This window comes from Phyllobates terribilis, unplaced genomic scaffold, assembly GCF_046119375.1.
Source record: "Phyllobates terribilis strain yellow unplaced genomic scaffold, ASM4611937v1 Scaffold_11__3_contigs__length_659146591, whole genome shotgun sequence".
Taxonomy (NCBI): Eukaryota; Metazoa; Chordata; class Amphibia; order Anura; family Dendrobatidae; genus Phyllobates; species Phyllobates terribilis.
The window spans coordinates 652436887-652460557 of record NW_027362771.1 but is presented as its reverse complement, the minus strand read 5'-3'; the positions used below and the strand labels follow the sequence as shown (position 1 = coordinate 652460557).

Below are 23671 nucleotides of genomic sequence, written 5' to 3'. Positions count from 1 at the left end.
CGCCTGTCCATCACTAGAGATCAGCGGTGACATCACTGAGAATGCCGCCTGTCCATCACTAGAGATCAGCGGTGACATCACTGAGAATGCCGCCTATCCATCACTAGAGATCAGAGGTGACATCACTGAGAATGCCTCCTATCCATCACCAGAGATCAGCGGTGACATCACTGAGAATGCCTCCTATCCATCACCAGAGATCAGCAGTGACATCACTGAGAATGCCTCCTATCCATCACTAGAGATCAGCGGTGACATCACTGAGAATGCCGCCTGTCCATCACTAGAGATCAGCGGTGACATCACTGAGAATGCCGCCTGTCCATCACTAGAGATCAGTGGTGACATCACTGAGAATGCCTCCTATCCATCACCAGAGATCAGCAGTGACATCACTGAGAATGCCGCCTATCCATCACCAGAGATCAGTGGTGACATCACTGAGAATGCCTCCTATCCATCACTAGAGATCAGAGGTGACATCACTGAGAATGCCTCCTATCCATCACCAGAGATCAGAGGTGACATCACTGAGAATGCCTCCTATCCATCACTAGAGATCAGAGGTGACATCACTGAGAATGCCTCCTATCCATCACCAGAGATCAGCGGTGACATCACTGAGAATGCCTCCTATCCATCACCAGAGATCAGCAGTGACATCACTGAGAATGCCGCCTGTCCATCACTAGAGATCAGTGGTGACATCACTGAGAATGCCTCCTATCCATCACCAGAGATCAGCAGTGACATCACTGAGAATGCCGCCTATCCATCACTAGAGATCAGAGGTGACATCACTGAGAATGCCTCCTATCCATCACCAGAGATCAGAGGTGACATCACTGAGAATGCCGCCTATCCATCACTAGAGATCAGAGGTGACATCACTGAGAATGCCGCCTATCCATCACTAGAGATCAGCGGTGACATCACTGGGAATGCCGCCTATCCATCACTAGAGATCAGTGGTGACATCACTGAGAATGCCGCCTATCCATCACTAGAGATCAGCGGTGACATCACTGAGAATGCCGCCTATCCATCACCAAAGATCAGCAGTGACATCACTGAGAATGCCGCCTATCCATCATCAGAGATCAGAGGTGACATCACTGAGAATGCCTCCTATCCATCACCAGAGATCAGAGGTGACATCACTGAGAATGCCGCCTATCCATCACCAGAGATCAGAGGTGACATCACTGAGAATGCCGCCTATCCATCACTAGAGATCAGCGGTGACATCACTGAGAATGCCGCCTATCCATCACTAGAGATCAGCGGTGACATCACTGAGAATGCCGCCTATCCATCACTAGAGATCAGCGGTGACATCACTGAGAATGCCGCCTATCCATCACTAGAGATCAGTGGTGACATCACTGAGAATGCCTCCTATCCATCACTAGAGATCAGCGGTGACATCACTGAGAATGCCTCCTATCCATCACCAGAGATCAGCGGTGACATCACTGAGAATGCCGCCTATCCATCACTAGAGATCAGCGGTGACATCACTGAGAATGCCGCCTATCCATCACTAGAGATCAGAGGTGACATAACTGAGAATGCCGCCTATCCATCACTAGAGATCAGCGGTGACATCACTGAGAATGCCGCCTATCCATCACTAGAGATCAGCAGTGACATCACTGAGAATGCCGCCTATCCATCACTAGAGATCAGAGGTGACATCACTGAGAATGCCGCCTATCCATCACTAGAGATCAGCGGTGACATCACTGAGAATGCCTCCTATCCATCACCAGGGATCAGCGGTGACATCACTGAGAATGCCTCCTATCCATCACCAGAGATCAGCGGTGACATCACTGAGAATGCCGCCTATCCATCACTAGAGATCAGCAGTGACATCACTGAGAATGCCTCCTATCCATCACTAGAGATCAGCGGTGACATCACTGAGAATGCCGCCTATCCATCACTAGAGATCAGAGGTGACATCACTGAGAATGCCGCCTATCCATCACTAGAGATCAGAGGTGACATCACTGAGAATGCCTCCTATCCATCACTAGAGATCAGCAGTGACATCACTGAGAATGCCGCCTATCCATCACTAGAGATCAGCGGTGACATCACTGAGAATGCCGCCTATCCATCACCAGAGATCAGAGGTGACATCACTGAGAATGCCGCCTATCCATCACTAGAGATCAGAGGTGACATCACTGAGAATGCCGCCTATCCATCACCAGAGATCAGAGGTGACATCACTGAGAATGCCTCCTATCCATCACTAGAGATCAGCGGTGACATCACTGAGAATGCCGCCTATCCATCACTAGAGATCAGCGGTGACATCACTGAGAATGCCGCCTATCCATCACCAGAGATCAGAGGTGACATCACTGAGAATGCCGCCTATCCATCACCAGAGATCAGCGGTGACATCACTGAGAATGCCGCCTATCCATCACTAGAGATCAGCGGTGACATCACTGAGAATGCCGCCTATCCATCACCAGAGATCAGCGGTGACATCACTGAGAATGCCGCCTATCCATCACCAGAGATCAGAGGTGACATCACTGAGAATGCCACCTATCCATCACTAGAGATCAGCGGTGACATCACTGAGAATGCCGCCTATCCATCACCAGAGATCAGCGGTGACATCACTGAGAATGCCGCCTATCCATCACCAGAGATCAGAGGTGACATCACTGAGAATGCCGCCTATCCATCACTAGAGATCAGCGGTGACATCACTGAGAATGCCGCCTATCCATCACCAGAGATCAGCGGTGACATCACTGAGAATGCCGCCTATCCATCACCAGAGATCAGCGGTGACATCACTGAGAATGCCACCTATCCATCACTAGAGATCAGAGGTGACATCACTGAGAATGCCGCCTATCCATCACCAGAGATCAGAGGTGACATCACTGAGAATGCCTCCTATCCATCACTAGAGATCAGCGGTGACATCACTGAGAATGCCGCCTATCCATCACTAGAGATCAGAGGTGACATCACTGAGAATGCCGCCTATCCATCACCAGAGATCAGAGGTGACATCACTGAGAATGCCGCCTATCCATCACCAGAGATCAGAGGTGACATCACTGAGAATGCCTCCTATCCATCACCAGAGATCAGCGGTGACATCACTGAGAATGCCGCCTATCCATCACTAGAGATCAGCGGTGACATCACTGAGAATGCCTCCTATCCATCACCAGAGATCAGCGGTGACATCACTGAGAATGCCGCCTATCCATCACCAGAGATCAGAGGTGACATCACTGAGAATGCCTCCTATCCATCACTAGAGATCAGCGGTGACATCACTGAGAATGCCGCCTATCCATCACCAGAGATCAGAGGTGACATCACTGAGAATGCCGCCTATCCATCACCAGAGATCAGCGGTGACATCACTGAGAATGCCGCCTATCCATCACTAGAGATCAGCGGTGACATCACTGAGAATGCCTCCTATCCATCACTAGAGATCAGCGGTGACATCACTGAGAATGCCTCCTATCCATCACCAGAGATCAGCGGTGACATCACTGAGAATGCCTCCTATCCATCACTAGAGATCAGCGGTGACATCACTGAGAATGCCTCCTATCCATCACCAGAGATCAGCAGTGACATCACTGAGAATGCCGCCTATCCATCACCAGAGATCAGCGGTGACATCACTGAGAATGCCTCCTATCCATCACTAGAGATCAGCGGTGACATCACTGAGAATGCCTCCTATCCATCACCAGAGATCAGCAGTGACATCACTGAGAATGCCGCCTATCCATCACCAGAGATCAGCGGTGACATCACTGAGAATGCCGCCTATCCATCACTAGAGATCAGCGGTGACATCACTGAGAATGCCTCCTATCCATCACTAGAGATCAGCAGTGACATCACTGAGAATGCCGCCTATCCATCACCAGAGATCAGAGGTGACATCACTGAGAATGCCGCCTATCCATCACTAGAGATCAGAGGTGACATCACTGAGAATGCCGCCTATCCATCACCAGAGATCAGTGGTGACATCACTGAGAATGCCGCCTATCCATCACCAGAGATCAGTGGTGACATCACTGAGAATGCCTCCTATCCATCACTAGAGATCAGCGGTGACATCACTGAGAATGCCGCCTATCCATCACCAGAGATCAGCAGTGACATCACTGAGAATGCCGCCTATCCATCACCAGAGATCAGCGGTGACATCACTGAGAATGCCTCCTATCCATCACTAGAGATCAGCGGTGACATCACTGAGAATGCCGCCTATCCATCACCAGAGATCAGCGGTGACATCACTGAGAATGCCTCCTATCCATCACTAGAGATCAGCGGTGACATCACTGAGAATGCCGCCTATCCATCACCAGAGATCAGCAGTGACATCACTGAGAATGCCGCCTATCCATCACCAGAGATCAGCAGTGACATCACTGAGAATGCCTCCTATCCATCACCAGAGATCAGCAGTGACATCACTGAGAATGCCGCCTATCCATCACCAGAGATCAGCGGTGACATCACTGAGAATGCCTCCTATCCATCACTAGAGATCAGCGGTGACATCACTGAGAATGCCGCCTATCCATCACTAGAGATCAGCGGTGACATCACTGAGAATGCCTCCTATCCATCACTAGAGATCAGTGGTGACATCACTGAGAATGCCGCCTATCCATCACTAGAGATCAGTGGTGACATCACTGAGAATGCCTCCTATCCATCACTAGAGATCAGCGGTGACATCACTGAGCATCCCTCCTATCCATCACTAGAGATCAGCGGTGACATCACTGAGAATGCCGCCTATCCATCACCAGAGATCAGTGGTGACATCACTGAGAATGCCGCCTATCCATCACTAGAGATCAGCGGTGACATTACTGAGAATGCCTCCTATCCATCACCAGAGATCAGCGGTGACATCACTGAGAATGCCGCCTATCCATCACCAGAGATCAGCGGTGACATCATTGAGAATGCCGCCTATCCATCACTAGAGATCAGAGGTGACATCATTGAGAATGCCGCCTATCCATCACTAGAGATCAGCGGTGACATCACTGAGAATGCCGCCTATCCATCACTAGAGATCAGAGGTGACATCACTGAGAATGCCTCCTATCCATCACTAGAGATCAGAGGTGACATCACTGAGAATGCCTCCTATCCATCACCAGAGATCAGCGGTGACATCACTGAGAATGCCGCCTATCGATCACCAGAGATCAGCTGTGACATCACTGAGAATGCCTCCTATCCATCACTAGAGATCAGCGGTGACATCACTGAGAATGCCGCCTATCCATCACCAGAGATCAGCGGTGACATCACTGAGAATGCCGCCTATCCATCACTAGAGATCAGCGGTGACATCACTGAGAATGCCACCTATCCATCACCAGAGATCAGAGGTGACATCACTGAGAATGCCTCCTATCCATCACCAGAGATCAGCTGTGACATCACTGAGAATGCCTCCTATCCATCACCAGAGATCAGCAGTGACATCACTGAGAATGCCTCCTATCCATCACTAGAGATCAGCGGTGACATCACTGAGAATGCCGCCTATCCATCACTAGAGATCAGCGGTGACATCACTGAGAATGCCTCCTATCCATCACTAGAGATCAGCGGTGACATCACTGAGAATGCCGCCTATCCATCACCAGAGATCAGCAGTGACATCACTGAGAATGCCTCCTATCCATCACTAGAGATCAGCGGTGACATCACTGAGAATGCCTCCTATCCATCACTAGAGATCAGCGGTGACATCACTGAGAATGCCGCCTATCCATCACCAGAGATCAGCGGTGACATCACTGAGAATGCCGCCTATCCATCACTAGATATCAGCGGTGACATCACTGAGAATGCCGCCTATCCATCACCAGAGATCAGCGGTGACATCACTGAGAATGCCTCCTATCCATCACCAGAGATCAGCGGTGACATCACTGAGAATGCCGCCTATCCATCACTAGAGATCAGAGGTGACATCACTGAGAATGCCTCCTATCCATCACCAGAGATCAGAGGTGACATCACTGAGAATGCCGCCTATCCATCACCAGAGATCAGAGGTGACATCACTGAGAATGCCGCCTGTCCATCACTAGAGATCAGCGGTGACATCACTGAGAATGCCTCCTATCCATCACTAGAGATCAGCGGTGACATCACTGAGAATGCCGCCTATCCATCACCAGAGATCAGCGGTGACATCACTGAGAATGCCGCCTATCCATCACCAGAGATCAGAGGTGACATCACTGAGAATGCCGCCTATCCATCACCAGAGATCAGCGGTGATATCACTGAGAATGCCGCCTATCCATCACTAGAGATCAGCGGTGACATCACTGAGAATGCCTCCTATCCATCACCAGAGATCAGCGGCGACATCACTGAGAATGCCACCTATCCATCACCAGAGATCAGCGGTGACATCACTGAGAATGCCGCCTATCCATCACCAGAGATCAGCGGTGACATCACTGAGAATGCCACTTATCCATCACTAGAGATCAGCGGAGACATCACTGAGAATGACGCCTATCCATCACCAGAGATCAGCAGTGACATCACTGAGAATGCCGCCTATCCATCACTAGAGATCAGAGGTGACATCACTGAGAATGCCTCCTATCCATCACTAGAGATCAGAGGTGACATCACTGAGAATGCCTCCTATCCATCACCAGAGATCAGCAGTGACATCACTGAGAATGCCGCCTATCCATCACCAGAGATCAGCGGTGGCATCACTGAGAATGCCGCCTATCAATCACCAGAGATCAGCGGTGACATCACTGAGAATGCCTCCTATCCATCACCAGAGATCAGCGGTGACATCACTGAGAATGCCTCCTATCCATCACCAGAGATCAGCGGTGACATCACTGAGAATGCCTCCTATCCATCACCAGAGATCAGCGGTGACATCACTGAGAATGCCTCCTATCCATCACCAGAGATCAGCGGTGACATCACTGAGAATGCCTCCTATCCATCACCAGAGATCAGCGGTGACATCACTGAGAATGCCGCCTATGCATCACTAGAGATCAGCGGTGACATCACTGAGAATGCCGCCTATCCATCACTAGAGATCAGCGGTGACATCACTGAGAATGCCGCCTATCCATCACTAGAGATCAGCGGTGACATCACTGAGAATGCCTCCTATCCATCACTAGAGATCAGCGGTGACATCACTGAGAATGCCGCCTATCCATCACCAGAGATCAGAGGTGACATCACTGAGAATGCCTCCTATCCATCACTAGAGATCAGCGGTGACATCACTGAGAATGCCGCCTATCCATCACCAGAGATCAGCGGTGGCATCACTGAGAATGCCGCCTATCCATCACCAGAGATCAGCGGTGGCATCACTGAGAATGCCTCCTATCCATCACTAGAGATCAGCGGTGACATCACTGAGAATGCCGCCTATCCATCACTAGAGATCAGCGGTGACATCACTGAGAATGCCACCTATCCATCACCAGAGATCAGCGGTGGCATCACTGAGAATGCCGCCTATCCATCACTAGAGATCAGCAGTGACATCACTGAGAATGCCGCCTATCCATCACTAGAGATCAGCAGTGACATCACTGAGAATGCCGCCTATCCATCACCAGAGATCAGCGGTGACATCACTGAGAATGCCGCCTATCCATCACCAGAGATCAGCGGTGGCATCACTGAGAATGCCGCCTATCCATCACTAGAGATCAGCAGTGACATCACTGAGAATGCCGCCTATCCATCACTAGAGATCAGCGGTGACATCACTGAGAATGCCTCCTATCCATCACTAGAGATCAGCGGTGACATCACTGAGAATGCCGCCTATCCATCACCAGAGATCAGCGGTGGCATCACTGAGAATGCCGCCTATCCATCACTAGAGATCAGCAGTGACATCACTGAGAATGCCGCCTATCCATCACTAGAGATCAGCAGTGACATCACTGAGAATGCCGCCTATCCATCACTAGAGATCAGCGGTGACATCACTGAGAATGCCGCCTATCCATCACTAGAGATCAGCGGTGACATCACTGAGAATGCCGCCTATCCATCACTAGAGATCAGCGGTGACATCACTGAGAATGCCTCCTATCCATCACCAGAGATCAGCGGTGACATCACTGAGAATGCCGCCTATCCATCACTAGAGATCAGCGGTGACATCACTGAGAATGCCTCCTATCCATCACCAGAGATCAGCGGTGACATCACTGAGAATGCCACCTATCCATCACCAGAGATCAGCGGTGACATCACTGAGAATGCCACCTATCCATCACTAGAGATCAGAGGTGACATCACTGAGAATGCCTCCTATCCATCACCAGAGATCAGCGGTGACATCACTGAGAATGCCGCCTATCCATCACCAGAGATCAGCGGTGACATCACTGAGAATGCCGCCTATCCATCACCAGAGATCAGCGGTGACATCACTGAGAATGCCTCCTATCCATCACTAGAGATCAGAGGTGACATCACTGAGAATGCCTCCTATCCATCACCAGAGATCAGCGGTGACATCACTGAGAATGCCTCCTATCCATCACCAGAGATCAGCGGTGACATCACTGAGAATGCCTCCTATCCATCACCAGAGATCAGCGGTGACATCACTGAGAATGCCTCCTATCCATCACTAGAGATCAGCGGTGACATCACTGAGAATGCCGCCTATCCATCACCAGAGATCAGAGGTGACATCACTGAGAATGCCGCCTATCCATCACCAGAGATCAGCGGTGACATCACTGAGAATGCCGCCTATCCATCACTAGAGATCAGCGGTGACATTACTGAGAATGCCTCCTATCCATCACCAGAGATCAGCGGTGACATCACTGAGAATGCCGCCTATCCATCACCAGAGATCAGCGGTGACATCATTGAGAATGCCGCCTATCCATCACTAGAGATCAGAGGTGACATCACTGAGAATGCCGCCTATCCATCACTAGAGATCAGAGGTGACATCACTGAGAATGCCTCCTATCCATCACCAGAGATCAGCGGTGACATCACTGAGAATGCCGCCTATCCATCACTAGAGATCAGAGGTGACATCACTGAGAATGCCTCCTATCCATCACCAGAGATCAGCGGTGACATCACTGAGAATGCCGCCTATCCATCACTAGAGATCAGCGGTGACATCACTGAGAATGCCGCCTATCCATCACTAGAGATCAGCGGTGACATCACTGAGAATGCCACCTATCCATCACCAGAGATCAGCGGAGACATCACTGAGAATGCCTCCTATCCATCACCAGAGATCAGCGGTGACATCACTGAGAATGCCGCCTATCCATCACTAGAGATCAGCGGTGGCATCACTGAGAATGCCGCCTATCCATCACTAGAGATCAGAGGTGACATCACTGAGAATGCCGCCTATCCATCACCAGAGATCAGCGGTGACATCACTGAGAATGCCTCCTATCCATCACCAGAGATCAGAGGTGACATCACTGAGAATGCCTCCTATCCATCACCAGAGATCAGAGGTGACATCACTGAGAATGCCTCCTATCCATCACCAGAGATCAGTGGTGACATCACTGAGAATGCCGCCTATCCATCACCAGAGATCAGCGTTGACATCACTGAGAATGCCTCCTATCCATCACTAGAGATCAGCGGTGGCATCACTGAGAATGCCGCCTATCCATCACTAGAGATCAGCGGTGACATCACTGAGAATGCCGCCTATCCATCACTAGAGATCAGCGGTGGCATCACTGAGAATGCCGCCTATCCATCACTAGAGATCAGAGGTGACATCACTGAGAATGCCGCCTATCCATCACCAGAGATCAGCGGTGACATCACTGAGAATGCCTCCTATCCATCACCAGAGATCAGCGGTGACATCACTGAGAATGCCTCCTATCCATCACCAGAGATCAGAGGTGACATCACTGAGAATGCCTCCTATCCATCACTAGAGATCAGCAGTGACATCACTGAGAATGCCGCCTATCCATCACCAGAGATCAGCGGTGACATCACTGAGAATGCCTCCTATCCATCACTAGAGATCAGTGGTGACATCACTGAGAATGCCGCCTATCCATCACCAGAGATCAGCGGTGACATCACTGAGAATGCCTCCTATCCATCACCAGAGATCAGAGGTGACATCACTGAGAATGCCTCCTATCCATCACCAGAGATCAGCGGTGACATCACTGAGAATGCCTCCTATCCATCACCAGAGATCAGAGGTGACATCACTGAGAATGCCTCCTATCCATCACTAGAGATCAGCAGTGACATCACTGAGAATGCCGCCTATCCATCACCAGAGATCAGCGGTGACATCACTGAGAATGCCTCCTATCCATCACTAGAGATCAGTGGTGACATCACTGAGAATGCCGCCTATCCATCACCAGAGATCAGAGGTGACATCACTGAGAATGCCGCCTATCCATCACCAGAGATCAGTGGTGACATCACTGAGAATGCCGCCTATCCATCACCAGAGATCAGCAGTGACATCACTGAGAATGCCTCCTATCCATCACCAGAGATCAGAGGTGACATCACTGAGAATGCCGCCTATCCATCACCAGAGATCAGAGGTGACATCACTGAGAATGCCGCCTATCCATCACCAGAGATCAGAGGTGACATCACTGAGAATGCCGCCTATCCATCACCAGAGATCAGTGGTGACATCACTGAGAATGCCGCCTATCCATCACCAGAGATCAGCAGTGACATCACTGAGAATGCCTCCTATCCATCACCAGAGATCAGAGGTGACATCACTGAGAATGCCGCCTATCCATCACCAGAGATCAGAGGTGACATCACTGAGAATGCCGCCTATCCATCACCAGAGATCAGCGGTGACATCACTGAGAATGCCTCCTATCCATCACTAGAGATCAGCGGTGACATCACTGAGAATGCCTCCTATCCATCACCAGAGATCAGCGGTGACATCACTGAGAATGCCTCCTATCCATCACCAGAGATCAGAGGTGACATCACTGAGAATGCCGCCTATCCATCACTAGAGATCAGCGGTGACATCACTGAGAATGCCGCCTATCCATCACGAGAGATCAGCGGTGACATCACTGAGAATGCCGCCTATCCATCACTAGAGATCAGCGGTGACATCACTGAGAATGCCGCCTATCCATCACCAGAGATCAGCGGTGACATCACTGAGAATGCCGCCTATCCATCACTAGAGATCAGAGGTGACATCACTGAGAATGCCTCCTATCCATCACTAGAGATCAGAGGTGACATCACTGAGAATGCCTCCTATCCATCACTAGAGATCAGCGGTGACATCACTGAGAATGCCACCTATCCATCACCAGAGATCAGAGGTGACATCACTGAGAATGCCTCCTATCCATCACTAGAGATCAGCGGTGACATCACTGAGAATGCCGCCTATCCATCACTAGAGATCAGAGGTGACATCACTGAGAATGCCTCCTATCCATCACTAGAGATCAGCGGTGACATCACTGAGAATGCCTCCTATCCATCACTAGAGATCAGCGGTGACATCACTGAGAATGCCGCCTATCCATCACTAGAGATCAGCGGTGACATCACTGAGAATGCCGCCTATCCATCACTAGAGATCAGCGGTGACATCACTGAGAATGCCGCCTATCCATCACTAGAGATCAGCGGTGACATCACTGAGAATGCTGCCTATCCATCACTAGAGATCAGCGGTGACATCACTGAGAATGCCGCCTATCCATCACCAGAGATCAGAGGTGACATCACGGAGAATGCCACCTATCCATCACTAGAGATCAGCGGTGACATCACTGAGAATGCCGCCTATCCATCACTAGAGATCAGCGGTGACATCACTGAGAATGCCGCCTATCCATCACTAGAGATCAGCGGTGACATCACTGAGAATGCCGCCTATCCATCACTAGAGATCAGCGGTGACATCACTGAGAATGTCTCCTATCCATCACCAGAGATCAGCGGTGACATCACTGAGAATGCCTCCTATCCATCACCAGAGATCAGCGGTGGCATCACTGAGAATGCCGCCTATCCATCACTAGAGATCAGCGGTGACATCACTGAGAATGCCGCCTATCCATCACTAGAGATCAGCGGTGACATCACTGAGAATGCCGCCTATCCATCACTAGAGATCAGCGGTGACATCACTGAGAATGCCTCCTATCCATCACTAGAGATCAGCGGTGACATCACTGAGAATGCCGCCTATCCATCACTAGAGATCAGCGGTGACATCACTGAGAATGCCACCTATCCATCACTAGAGATCAGCGGTGACATCACTGAGAATGCCTCCTATCCATCACTAGAGATCAGCGGTGACATCACTGAGAATGCCACCTATCCATCACTAGAGATCAGCGGTGACATCACTGAGAATGCCGCCTATCCATCACTAGAGATCAGCGGTGACATCACTGAGAATGCCTCCTATCCATCACTAGAGATCAGCGGTGACATCACTGAGAATGCCGCCTATCCATCACTAGAGATCAGCGGTGACATCACTGAGAATGCCACCTATCCATCACTAGAGATCAGCGGAGACATCACTGAGAATGCCGCCTATCCATCACCAGAGATCAGCGGTGACATCACTGAGAATGCCGCCTATCCATCACTAGAGATCAGCGGTGACATCACTGAGAATGCCGCCTATCCATCACCAGAGATCAGCAGTGACATCACTGAGAATGCCTCCTATCCATCACCAGAGATCAGCGGTGACATCACTGAGAATGCCGCCTATCCATCACCAGAGATCAGTGGTGACATCACTGAGAATGCCGCCTATCCATCACCAGAGATCAGTGGTGACATCACTGAGAATGCCGCCTATCCATCACCAAAGATCAGCGGTGACATCACTGAGAATGCCGCCTATCCATCACCAGAGATCAGCAGTGACATCACTGAGAATGCCTCCTATCCATCACCAGAGATCAGCTATGACATCACTGAGAATGCCGCCTATCCATCACCAGAGATCAGTGGTGACATCACTGAGAATGCCGCCTATCCATCACCAGAGATCAGTGGTGACATCACTGAGAATGCCGCCTATCCATCACTAGAGATCAGCGGTGACATCACTGAGAATGCCGCCTATCCATCACTAGAGATCAGCGGAGACATCACTGAGAATGCCGCCTATCCATCACCAGAGATCAGTGGTGACATCACTGAGAATGCCGCCTATCCATCACTAGAGATCAGCGGTGACATCACTGAGAATGCCTCCTATCCATCACCAGAGATCAGCTATGACATCACTGAGAATGCCGCCTATCCATCACCAGAGATCAGTGGTGACATCACTGAGAATGCCGCCTATCCATCACCAGAGATCAGTGGTGACATCACTGAGAATGCCGCCTATCCATCACCAAAGATCAGCGGTGACATCACTGAGAATGCCGCCTATCCATCACCAGAGATCAGCAGTGACATCACTGAGAATGCCTCCTATCCATCACCAGAGATCAGCTATGACATCACTGAGAATGCCGCCTATCCATCACCAGAGATCAGTGGTGACATCACTGAGAATGCCGCCTATCCATCACCAGAGATCAGCGGTGACATCACTGAGAATGCCTCCTATCCATCACTAGAGATCAGAGGTGACATCACTGAGAATGCCTCCTATCCATCACTAGAGATCAGTGGTGACATCACTGAGAATACCACCTATCCATCACCAGAGATCAGAGGTGACATCACTGAGAATGCCGCCTATCCATCACCAGAGATCAGCGGTGGCATCACTGAGAATGCCTCCTATCCATCACCAGAGATCAGCGGTGACATCACTGAGAATGACGCCTATCCATCACCAGAGATCAGCGGTGGCATCACTGAGAATGCCTCCTATCCATCACCAGAGATCAGAGGTGACGTCACTGAGAATGCCTCCTATCCATCACTAGAGATCAGCGGTGACATCACTGAGAATGCCACCTATCCATCACTAGAGATCAGCGGTGACATCACTGAGAATGCCACCTATCCATCACTAGAGATCAGAGGTGACATCACTGAGAATGCCTCCTATCCATCACTAGAGATCAGCGGTGACATCACTGAGAATGCCTCCTATCCATCACTAGAGATCAGAGGTGACATCACTGAGAATGCCACCTATCCATCACTAGAGATCAGAGGTGACATCACTGAGAATGCCTCCTATCCATCACCAGAGATCAGCGGTGACATCACTGAGAATGCCTCCTATCCATCACCAGAGATCAGAGGTGACATCACTGAGAATGCCTCCTATCCATCACTAGAGATCAGCGGTGACATCACTGAGAATGCCACCTATCCATCACTAGAGATCAGAGGTGACATCACTGAGAATGCCTCCTATCCATCACCAGAGATCAGCGGTGACATCACTGAGAATGCCTCCTATCCATCACTAGAGATCAGCGGTGACATCACTGAGAATGCCGCCTATCCATCACCAGAGATCAGCGGTGGCATCACTGAGAATGCCGCCTATCCATCACAGTTGGCCCCCCTGTATTGCCCCCTGACACTCACAATCAGTAATGTGCAGGACACCAGCACGGCTTTCATGGAAACTTCCAGATCAGGTGTGAATTGAACCACAAACTTGTCTTCTCGGGAGATCATTTCCTGGCCCAGTCCTCGCCACACGCGTGTTATCTGGCCGACCAAGAAGGACTTGTCAGCTGACAGCACCTGGGGCACAAGATACAACATGTGACACTGAATGGACAGAGGACCCCCAGAATAGCCACCTCTGGTGGATCCCAGGAGCCATATATCCCATTGATTGCAGGCAGTAGGACATCCCAGTCTTGGAAAATCGCTGAGATGCTACTCGGGGGTGCTCATTACTGGTGGACGACTACTAACCTGGTAGACTTGGTCAGACATGAAGCCCTCTCCCCAGCCCGGACCTTTCACTTTTAGGCAGATCTGATTTAATGGGTTCAAGATGTCGAAAGATAATGCAGAAAATGACCAGTTCTGATCGATCAATCCAAGGAGATGACCTGAAGCGTCCATGACCTGTAACTGAAGGACATCACAAGACATCAGACTGTCCAAGATCTAAACCAGACATCACACCAACACCAAGACCTCATATCACAACTACGCTCAGACCAGGACCTCATGTCACACCAACGCCGAGAACCGGACCTCATATCACCTACGCCCAGACCAGGACCTCGCATCACATTGATGCCAGGACCTGGACCTCATATCACATGAACGTCAAGACCCGAAACTCATCTCACACATATGCCATGACCTAGGTCTCATACCATACTGACTCCAAGACCTGGACCTCACTTCACACCGACCCCAAGACCCAAACCTCACATCACACCGACGTCAAGACCAGGACCTCATATCACACCAACACCAAAATCTGTATCTCACATCACACTGACACCAAGACCTGGACCTCACAACACATCAACGTTAAAATCCGGAACACATATCACACTTGTGCTAAGACCCAGACCTCATATCACACCGAAGCCAAGACCTGAACCTCACATCACATGGACACAAAGAACAGGATCTCACATCACACCGAAGCCAAGACCAGGACCTCACATCACATGGACACAAAGACCAGGATCTCACATCACATCGAAGCCAAGACCTGAACCTCACATAACATGGACACAAAGAACAGGACCTCACATCACACCGAAGCCAAGACCTGAACCTCACATCACATGGACACAAAGACCAGGACCTCACATCACACCGAAGCCAAGACCTGAACCTCACATCACATGGACACAAAGAACAGGACCTCACATCACATGGACACAAAGACCAGGATCTCACATCACACCGAAGCTAAGACCTGAACCTCACATCACATGGACACAAAGAACAGGATCTCACATCACACCGAAGCCAAGACCTGAACCTCACATCACATGGACACAAAGAACAGGATCTCACATCACACCGAAGCCAAGACCAGGACCTCACATCACACCGAAGCCAAGACCTGAACCTCACATCACATGGACACAAAGACCAGGACCTCACATCACACCGAAGCCAAGACCTGAACCTCACATCACATGGACACAAAGAACAGGACTTCACATCACACTGAAGCCAAGACCTGAACCTCACATCACATGGACACAAAGAACAGGATCTCACATCACACCGAAGCCAAGACCAGGACCTCATATCACATGGACACAAAGAACAGGATCTCACATCACACCGAAGCCAAGACCAGGACCTCACATCACACCGAAGCCAAGACCTGAACCTCACATCACATGGACACAAAGACCAGGACCTCACATCACACCGAAGCCAAGACCTGAACCTCACATCACATGGACACAAAGAACAGGATCTCACATCACACCGAAGCCAAGACCAGGACCTCACATCACACCGAAGCCAAGACCTGAACCTCACATCACATGGACACAAAGACCAGGACGTCACATCACACCGAAGCCAAGACCTGAACCTCACATCACATGGACACAAAGAACAGGACCTCACATCACACCGAAGCCAAGACCTGAACCTCACATCACATGGACACAAAGACCAGGACCTCACATCACACCGAAGCCAAGACCTGAACCTCACATCACATGGATACAAAGACCAGGACCTCACATCACACCGAAGCCAAGACCTGAACCTCACATCACATGGACACAAAGAACAGGACCTCACATCACACCGAAGCCAAGTCCTGAACCTCACATCACATGGACACAAAGAACAGGACCTCACATCACACCGAAGCCAAGTCCTGAACCTCACATCACATGGACACAAAGAACAGGACCTCACATCACACTGAAGCCAAGACCAAGACCTCACATCACATGGACACAAAGAACAGGACCTCACATCACACTGACCCCAAGACCTGGATCTCACATCACACTGACCCCAAGACCTGGATCTCACATCACACTGACCCCAAGACCTGGATCTCACATCACACTGACCCCAAGACCTGGATCTCACATCACACTGACCCCAAGACCTGGATCTCACATCACACTGACACCAAGACCTGTATCTCACATCACACTGACCCCCAGACCTGTATCTCACATCACACTGACACCAAGACCTGTATCTCACATCACACTGACCCCAAGACCTGGATCTCACATCATACTGACCCCAAGACCTGTATCTCACATCACACTGACCCCAAGACCTGTATCTCACATCACACTGACGCCAAGACCTGTATCTCGCATCACACTGACACCAGGACCTGGATCTCACATCACACTGACCCCAAGACCTGTATCTCACATCACACTGACGCCAAGACCTGTATCTCACATCACACTGACACCAGGACCTGGATCTCACATCACACTGACCCCAAGACCTGGATCTCACATCACACTGACCCCAAAACCTGGATCTCACATCACACTGACGCCAAGACCTGTATCTCACATCACACTGACGCCAAGACCTGTATCTCACATCACACTGACCCCAAGACCTGGATCTCACATCACACTGACCCCAAGACCTGGATCTCACATCACACTGACACCAAGACCTGTATCTCACATCACACTGACCCCAAGACCTGTATCTCACATCACACTGACCCCAAGACCTGTATCTCACATCACACTGACCCCAAGACCTGTATCTCACATCACACTAACCCCAAGACCTGTATCTCACATCACACTGACCCCAAGACCTGTATCTCACATCACACTGACCCCAAGACCTGTATCTCACATCACACTGACCCGAAGACCTGGATCTCACATCACACTGACCCCAAGACCTGGATCTCACATCACACTGACCCCAAGACCTGGCTCTCACATCACACTGACCCCAAGACCTGGATCTCACATCACACTGACACCAAGACCTGTATCTCACATCACACTGACCCCAAGACCTGGATCTCACATCACACTGACCCCAAGACCTGTATCTCACATCACACTGACCCCAAGACCTGGATCTCACATCACACTGACAGACACCAAGACCTGGATCTCACATCACACTGACCCCAAGACCTGGATCTCACATCACACTGACCCCAAGACCTGTATCTCACATCAAACTGACCCCAAGACCTGGATCACACATCACACTGACACCAAGACCTGGATCTCACATCACACTGACACCAAGACCTGGATCTCACATCACACTGACCCCAAGACCTGGATCTCACATCACACTGACCCCAAGACCTGTATCTCACATCACACTGACGCCAAGACCTGTATCTCACATCACACTGACCCCAAGACCTGTATCTCACATCACACTGACAGACACCAAGACCTGGATCTCACATCACACTGACCCCAAGACCTGTATCTCACATCACACTGACACCAAGACCTGTATCTCACATCACACTGACCCCAAGACCTGGATCTCACATCACACTGACCCCAAGACCTGGATCTCACATCACACTGACCCCAAGACCTGGATCTCACATCACACTGACCCCAAGACCTGTATCTCACATCACACTGACCCCAAGACCTGGATTTCACATCACACTGACCCCAAGACCTGTATCTCACATCACACTGACCCCAAGACCTGGATCTCACATCACACTGACTCCAAGACCTGTATCTCACATCACACTGACCCCAAGACCTGTATCTCACATCACACTGACCCCAAGACCTGTATCTCACATCACACTGACCCCAAGACCTGGATCTCACATCACACTGACACCAAGACCTGGATCTCACATCACACTGACCCCAAGATCTGGATCTCACATCACACTGACACCAAGACCTGGATCTCACATCACACTGACCCCAAGATCTGGATCTCACATCACACTGACCCCAAGACCTGGATCTCATATCACACTGACCCCAAGACCTGTATCTCACATCACACTGACACCAAGACCTGGATCTCACATCACACTGACCCCAAGACCTGGATCTCACATCACACTGACCCCAAGACCTGGATCTCACATCACACTGACCCCAAGACCTGGATCTCACATCACACTGACCCCAAGACCTGTATCTCACATCACACTGACACCAAGACCTGTATCTCACATCACACTGACCCCCAGACCTGTATCTCACATCACACTGACCCCAAGACCTGTATCTCACATCACACTGACACCAAGACCTGGATCTCACATCACACTGACCCCAAGACCTGGATCTCACATCACACCGACCTCAAGACCTGTATCTCACATCAAACTGACCCCAAGACCTGTATCTCACATCACACTGACACCAAGACCTGGATCTCACATCACACTGACCCCAAGACCTGGATCTCACATCACACTGACCCCAAGACCTGGATCTCACATCACACTGACACCAAGACCTGTATCTCACATCACACTGACCCCAAGACCTGTATCTCACATCACACTGACCCCAAGACCTGGATCTCACATCACACTGACCCCAAGACCTGTATCTCACATCACACTGACCCCAAGACCTGGATCTCACATCACACTGACCCCAAGACCTGGATCTCACATCACACTGACACCAAGACCTGTATCTCACATCACACTGACCCCAAGGCCTGTATCTCACATCACACTGACCCCAAGACCTGGATCTCACATCACACTGACACCAAGACCTGTATCTCACATCAAACTGACACCAAGACCTGTATCTCACATCACACTGACCCCAAGACCTGTATCTCACATCACACTGACACCAAGACCTGGATCTCACATCACACTGACACCAAGACCTGTATCTCACATCAAACTGACACCAAGACCTGTATCTCACATCAAACTGACACCAAGACCTGTATCTCACATCACACTGACCCCAAGACCTGTATCTCACATCACACTGACCCCAAGACCTGGATCTCACATCACACTGACACCAAGACCTGGATTTCACATCACACTGACCCCCAGACCTGTATCTCACATCACACTGACCCCAAGACCTGTATCTCACATCACACTGACACCAAGACCTGGATCTCACATCACACTGACCCCAAGACCTGGATCTCACATCACACTGACACCAAGACCTGGATCTCACATCATACTGACCCCAAGACCTGGATCTCACATCACACTGACCCCAAGACCTGGATCTCACATCACACTGACCCCAAGACCTGGATCTCACATCACACTGACCCCAAGACCTGTATCTCACATCACACTGACCCCAAGACCTGGATCTCACATCACACTGACACCAAGACCTGTATCTCACATCACACTGACCCCAAGACCTGTATCTCACATCACACTGACCCCAAAACCTGGATCTCACATCACACTGACCCCAAGACCTGGATCTCACATCACACTGACCCCAAGACCAATATCTCACATCACACTGACTCCAAGACCTGTATCTCACATCACACTGACCCCAAGACCTGTATCTCACATCACACTGACTCCAAGACCTGTATCTCACATCACACTGACACCAAGACCTGGATCTCACATCACACTGATGCTAGGAGCCGGACCTCGTATCACCTGACACCAAGACACAGATCACATATTACACTGAAGTCTTCCTAGATTTCCATGTATAGGGGTAAGAATCATACTGCAGAGGGAGGTCCTGTCTCCCTGGTCCTCGGAGGCTGCGGGTTGTAGATTTGGGACTTACTGTAGTTTCCCAGCTGCAGCAGTTGGCAGGCATGTAAAGGTTGAGGACTTGTTGTCCTTGTATGTTCTGGACTCTGACATCCATCCGAGGTCCACAGAACTCCCGCACCTCTGTGGCCTGGTATAGGAGGTGACCACTAGCTCCACACAAATCATAGCTGCAGTAACTCTGGAACATGCTGTGGTCTGCAATGACAGTCCATAAGTAAGTGCACCCTATCATGGTACTGTATATATACCATCCTAGTACATTCACAGAAACAAGTATGGACACCATGGTTGGGGGGTGGATTCTGAAGTGTAAGCCTACAATATAGACATGATAAACTGTGATGTAAAACTACAACTTCCAGCATGCTCGAATTTGGCTGGAAGATGTGGATAGTTGGTATGTGTGCTCAAGCCTACCCGATGTCATGTGGTTTCTTATGACCAGTGGTGTCCACAGCCCCTGATGATCATGGTGATTTACATCTCGATTATATGGGGAGATCTCTCTCTAGTGTGATGCAATATCAGATATAAGACCAAGAAGACCACATGAATGGTGACCATGGTAACCTCTAATCCAGGACACGAGATTCGTGTATGTAAAGCGGGCCCCGCAAGAGGAAACTTACACTTCTGATTAATGTAGACATGAGTGAGCTGTGACAAAGAGAAAAATTATAGCATTACTACTACTACCACCACCATCACTCCCTCCAAAACCTCAATCACCAACTCCACAACATCATCACCCCCAAAACCTCTATCACCCAAACCATAACCATCATCATGTCCAAGACCTTCCTCACCAACACTATGACCATAATCACCTCAAAAACCTCTATCACCAACACTACAAATATTGTCATCTTCTCCTACAACACTATCACCAACAGCACAATCATTACCTCCAAAACCTTCCTCACCAACACTATGACCATAATCACCTCCAAAACCTCCATCACCAACACTACAACCATCATCACCTCCAAAACCTCCATCACCAACAATACACCCATCATCACCTCCAAAACCTCAATCACCAACACTACTAACATTGTCACCTTCTCCTACACCTCTATCACGAACACTACAAACATTGTCACTTTCTCCAATACCTCTTTCACCAACAGCACAATCACCTCCAAAACCTCTACCACAATCACCATCACCAACACTGCAACCATCATCACCTCCAAAATCTCCAACACCACAACCATCACCAACACTAAAACCATCATCAACTCCAAAACCTCCATCAGCAACATTACAACCATAATCATCTCCGAAACTTCCATCACAAAGACTACAAACATTGTCACCTTCTCCTACACCTCTATCACCAACAGGACAATCATCACCTCCAACACCAACACTACAACCATCATCACCTCAAAAACCTCCTTCAGCAACACTACAACCATCATCACCTCCTGCTACACCTCTGTCACCAACACTGCAAACATTGTCACCTTCTCCTACACCTCTATCACAAACACCACAGTGATCATTACCATCTTTTAAAGGGACTCTGTCAGCACCGAATGACTGTTCCAACCAAGTCCCTTCACTCTGTGCTTCATGGCGGCCAATCATTTAAATACACTTTCCCACCTGCTCGTTTTCCATCTATCTCCACCCTTTTCTGCTCTAAGAAGTCAGAGCTGTCGATCAAATAAGGGGGTGGTGGAGATAGATGGAAAAGAAGCAGGTGGGAAAGTATATTTAAAAGATTGGCCGCCATGAAGCACAGAGTGATGTGACTTAGTTGGAACAATAATTCTGTACTGACAGAGTCCCTTTAAACTTCACTACAACTATCATCATCTCCTATGCATCTATCAACAACTGTACAACCATTACCTTTTACATCTCCATTATCAACACTACAACCATCACCACCTCCTACACCTCTACCACCATCTTCACCTCTGCACCTCTATTACTTACACTACAATGATCATCTTCACCTCCTCCGACGTCCCTCACTAAGACAACCATCATCACCACCTCCCACCTCTCTCTCACCAACACTACAACCATCATCTTCACCTCTATAATCAACATTACAACCATCATTATCTCATACGCCTCTATCATCAACACAACAACCAACATAATCACTTCTGTCACCTGCACTACAACCATTATCTTCTCCTTTGCTTCTATCAACATCTCCACAAACATCATCTGTTACATCTCAATTAGCAACAATACAATGATCATCGCCTCCTCCTTCAACTCTATCATTACAACCTCCACAATCCTGACCTCCTACACCTCTATCATCACAACCTGCACAATCCTGACCTCCTACACCTTTATCATCACAACCTGCACAATCCTGACCTCCTATACCTCTATCATCACAACCTCCACAATCCTGACCTCCTTCAACTCTATCATCACAACCTCCACAATCCTGACCTCCTTCAACTCTATCATTACAACCTCCACAATCCTGACCTCCTACACCTTTATCATCACAACCTGCACAATCCTGACCTCCTACACCTCTATCATCACAACCTGCACAATCCTGACCTCCTACACCTCTATCATCACAACCTCCACAATCCTGACCTCCTACAACTCTATCATCACAACCTCAACAATCCTGACCTCCTTCAACTCTATCATTACAACCTCCACAATCCTGACCTCCTTCAACTCTATCATTACAACCTGCACAATCCTGACCTCCTACACCTCTATCATCACAACCTCAACAATCCTGACCTCCTTCAACTCTATCATTACAACCTCCACAATCCTGACCTCCTACACCTCTATCATCACAACCTGCACAATCCTGACCTCCTATACCTCTATCATCACAACCTCCACAATCCTGACCTCCTACACCTCTATCATCACAACCTGCACAATCCTGACCTCCTACACCTTTATCATCACAACCTGCACAATCCTGACCTC

At 49.6% G+C, this 23671-nt stretch overlaps 1 protein-coding gene across 3 annotated transcripts in view; it reads right to left on the bottom strand.

Annotated features, from left to right (window-relative positions):
- The window catches only part of LOC141167190 (phospholipid scramblase 3-like), a 40821-nt gene that overhangs the window by 13079 nt on the left and 4071 nt on the right, over positions 1-23671 (bottom strand). For 2 of the 3 annotated variants that reach the window (XM_073654622.1, XM_073654623.1), the window contains exons 3-6: positions 21367-21394; positions 20748-20932; positions 14968-15129; positions 14629-14790 (exon numbers count right to left, since the gene is read on the bottom strand). In XM_073654622.1, coding sequence (XP_073510723.1) covers positions 14629-14790; positions 14968-15129; positions 20748-20932; positions 21367-21394 — 537 coding nt within the window. The remainder of the gene's footprint in view (positions 1-14628; positions 14791-14967; positions 15130-20747; positions 20933-21366; positions 21395-23671) is intronic. The other variant, XM_073654620.1, reaches the window with a different exon arrangement.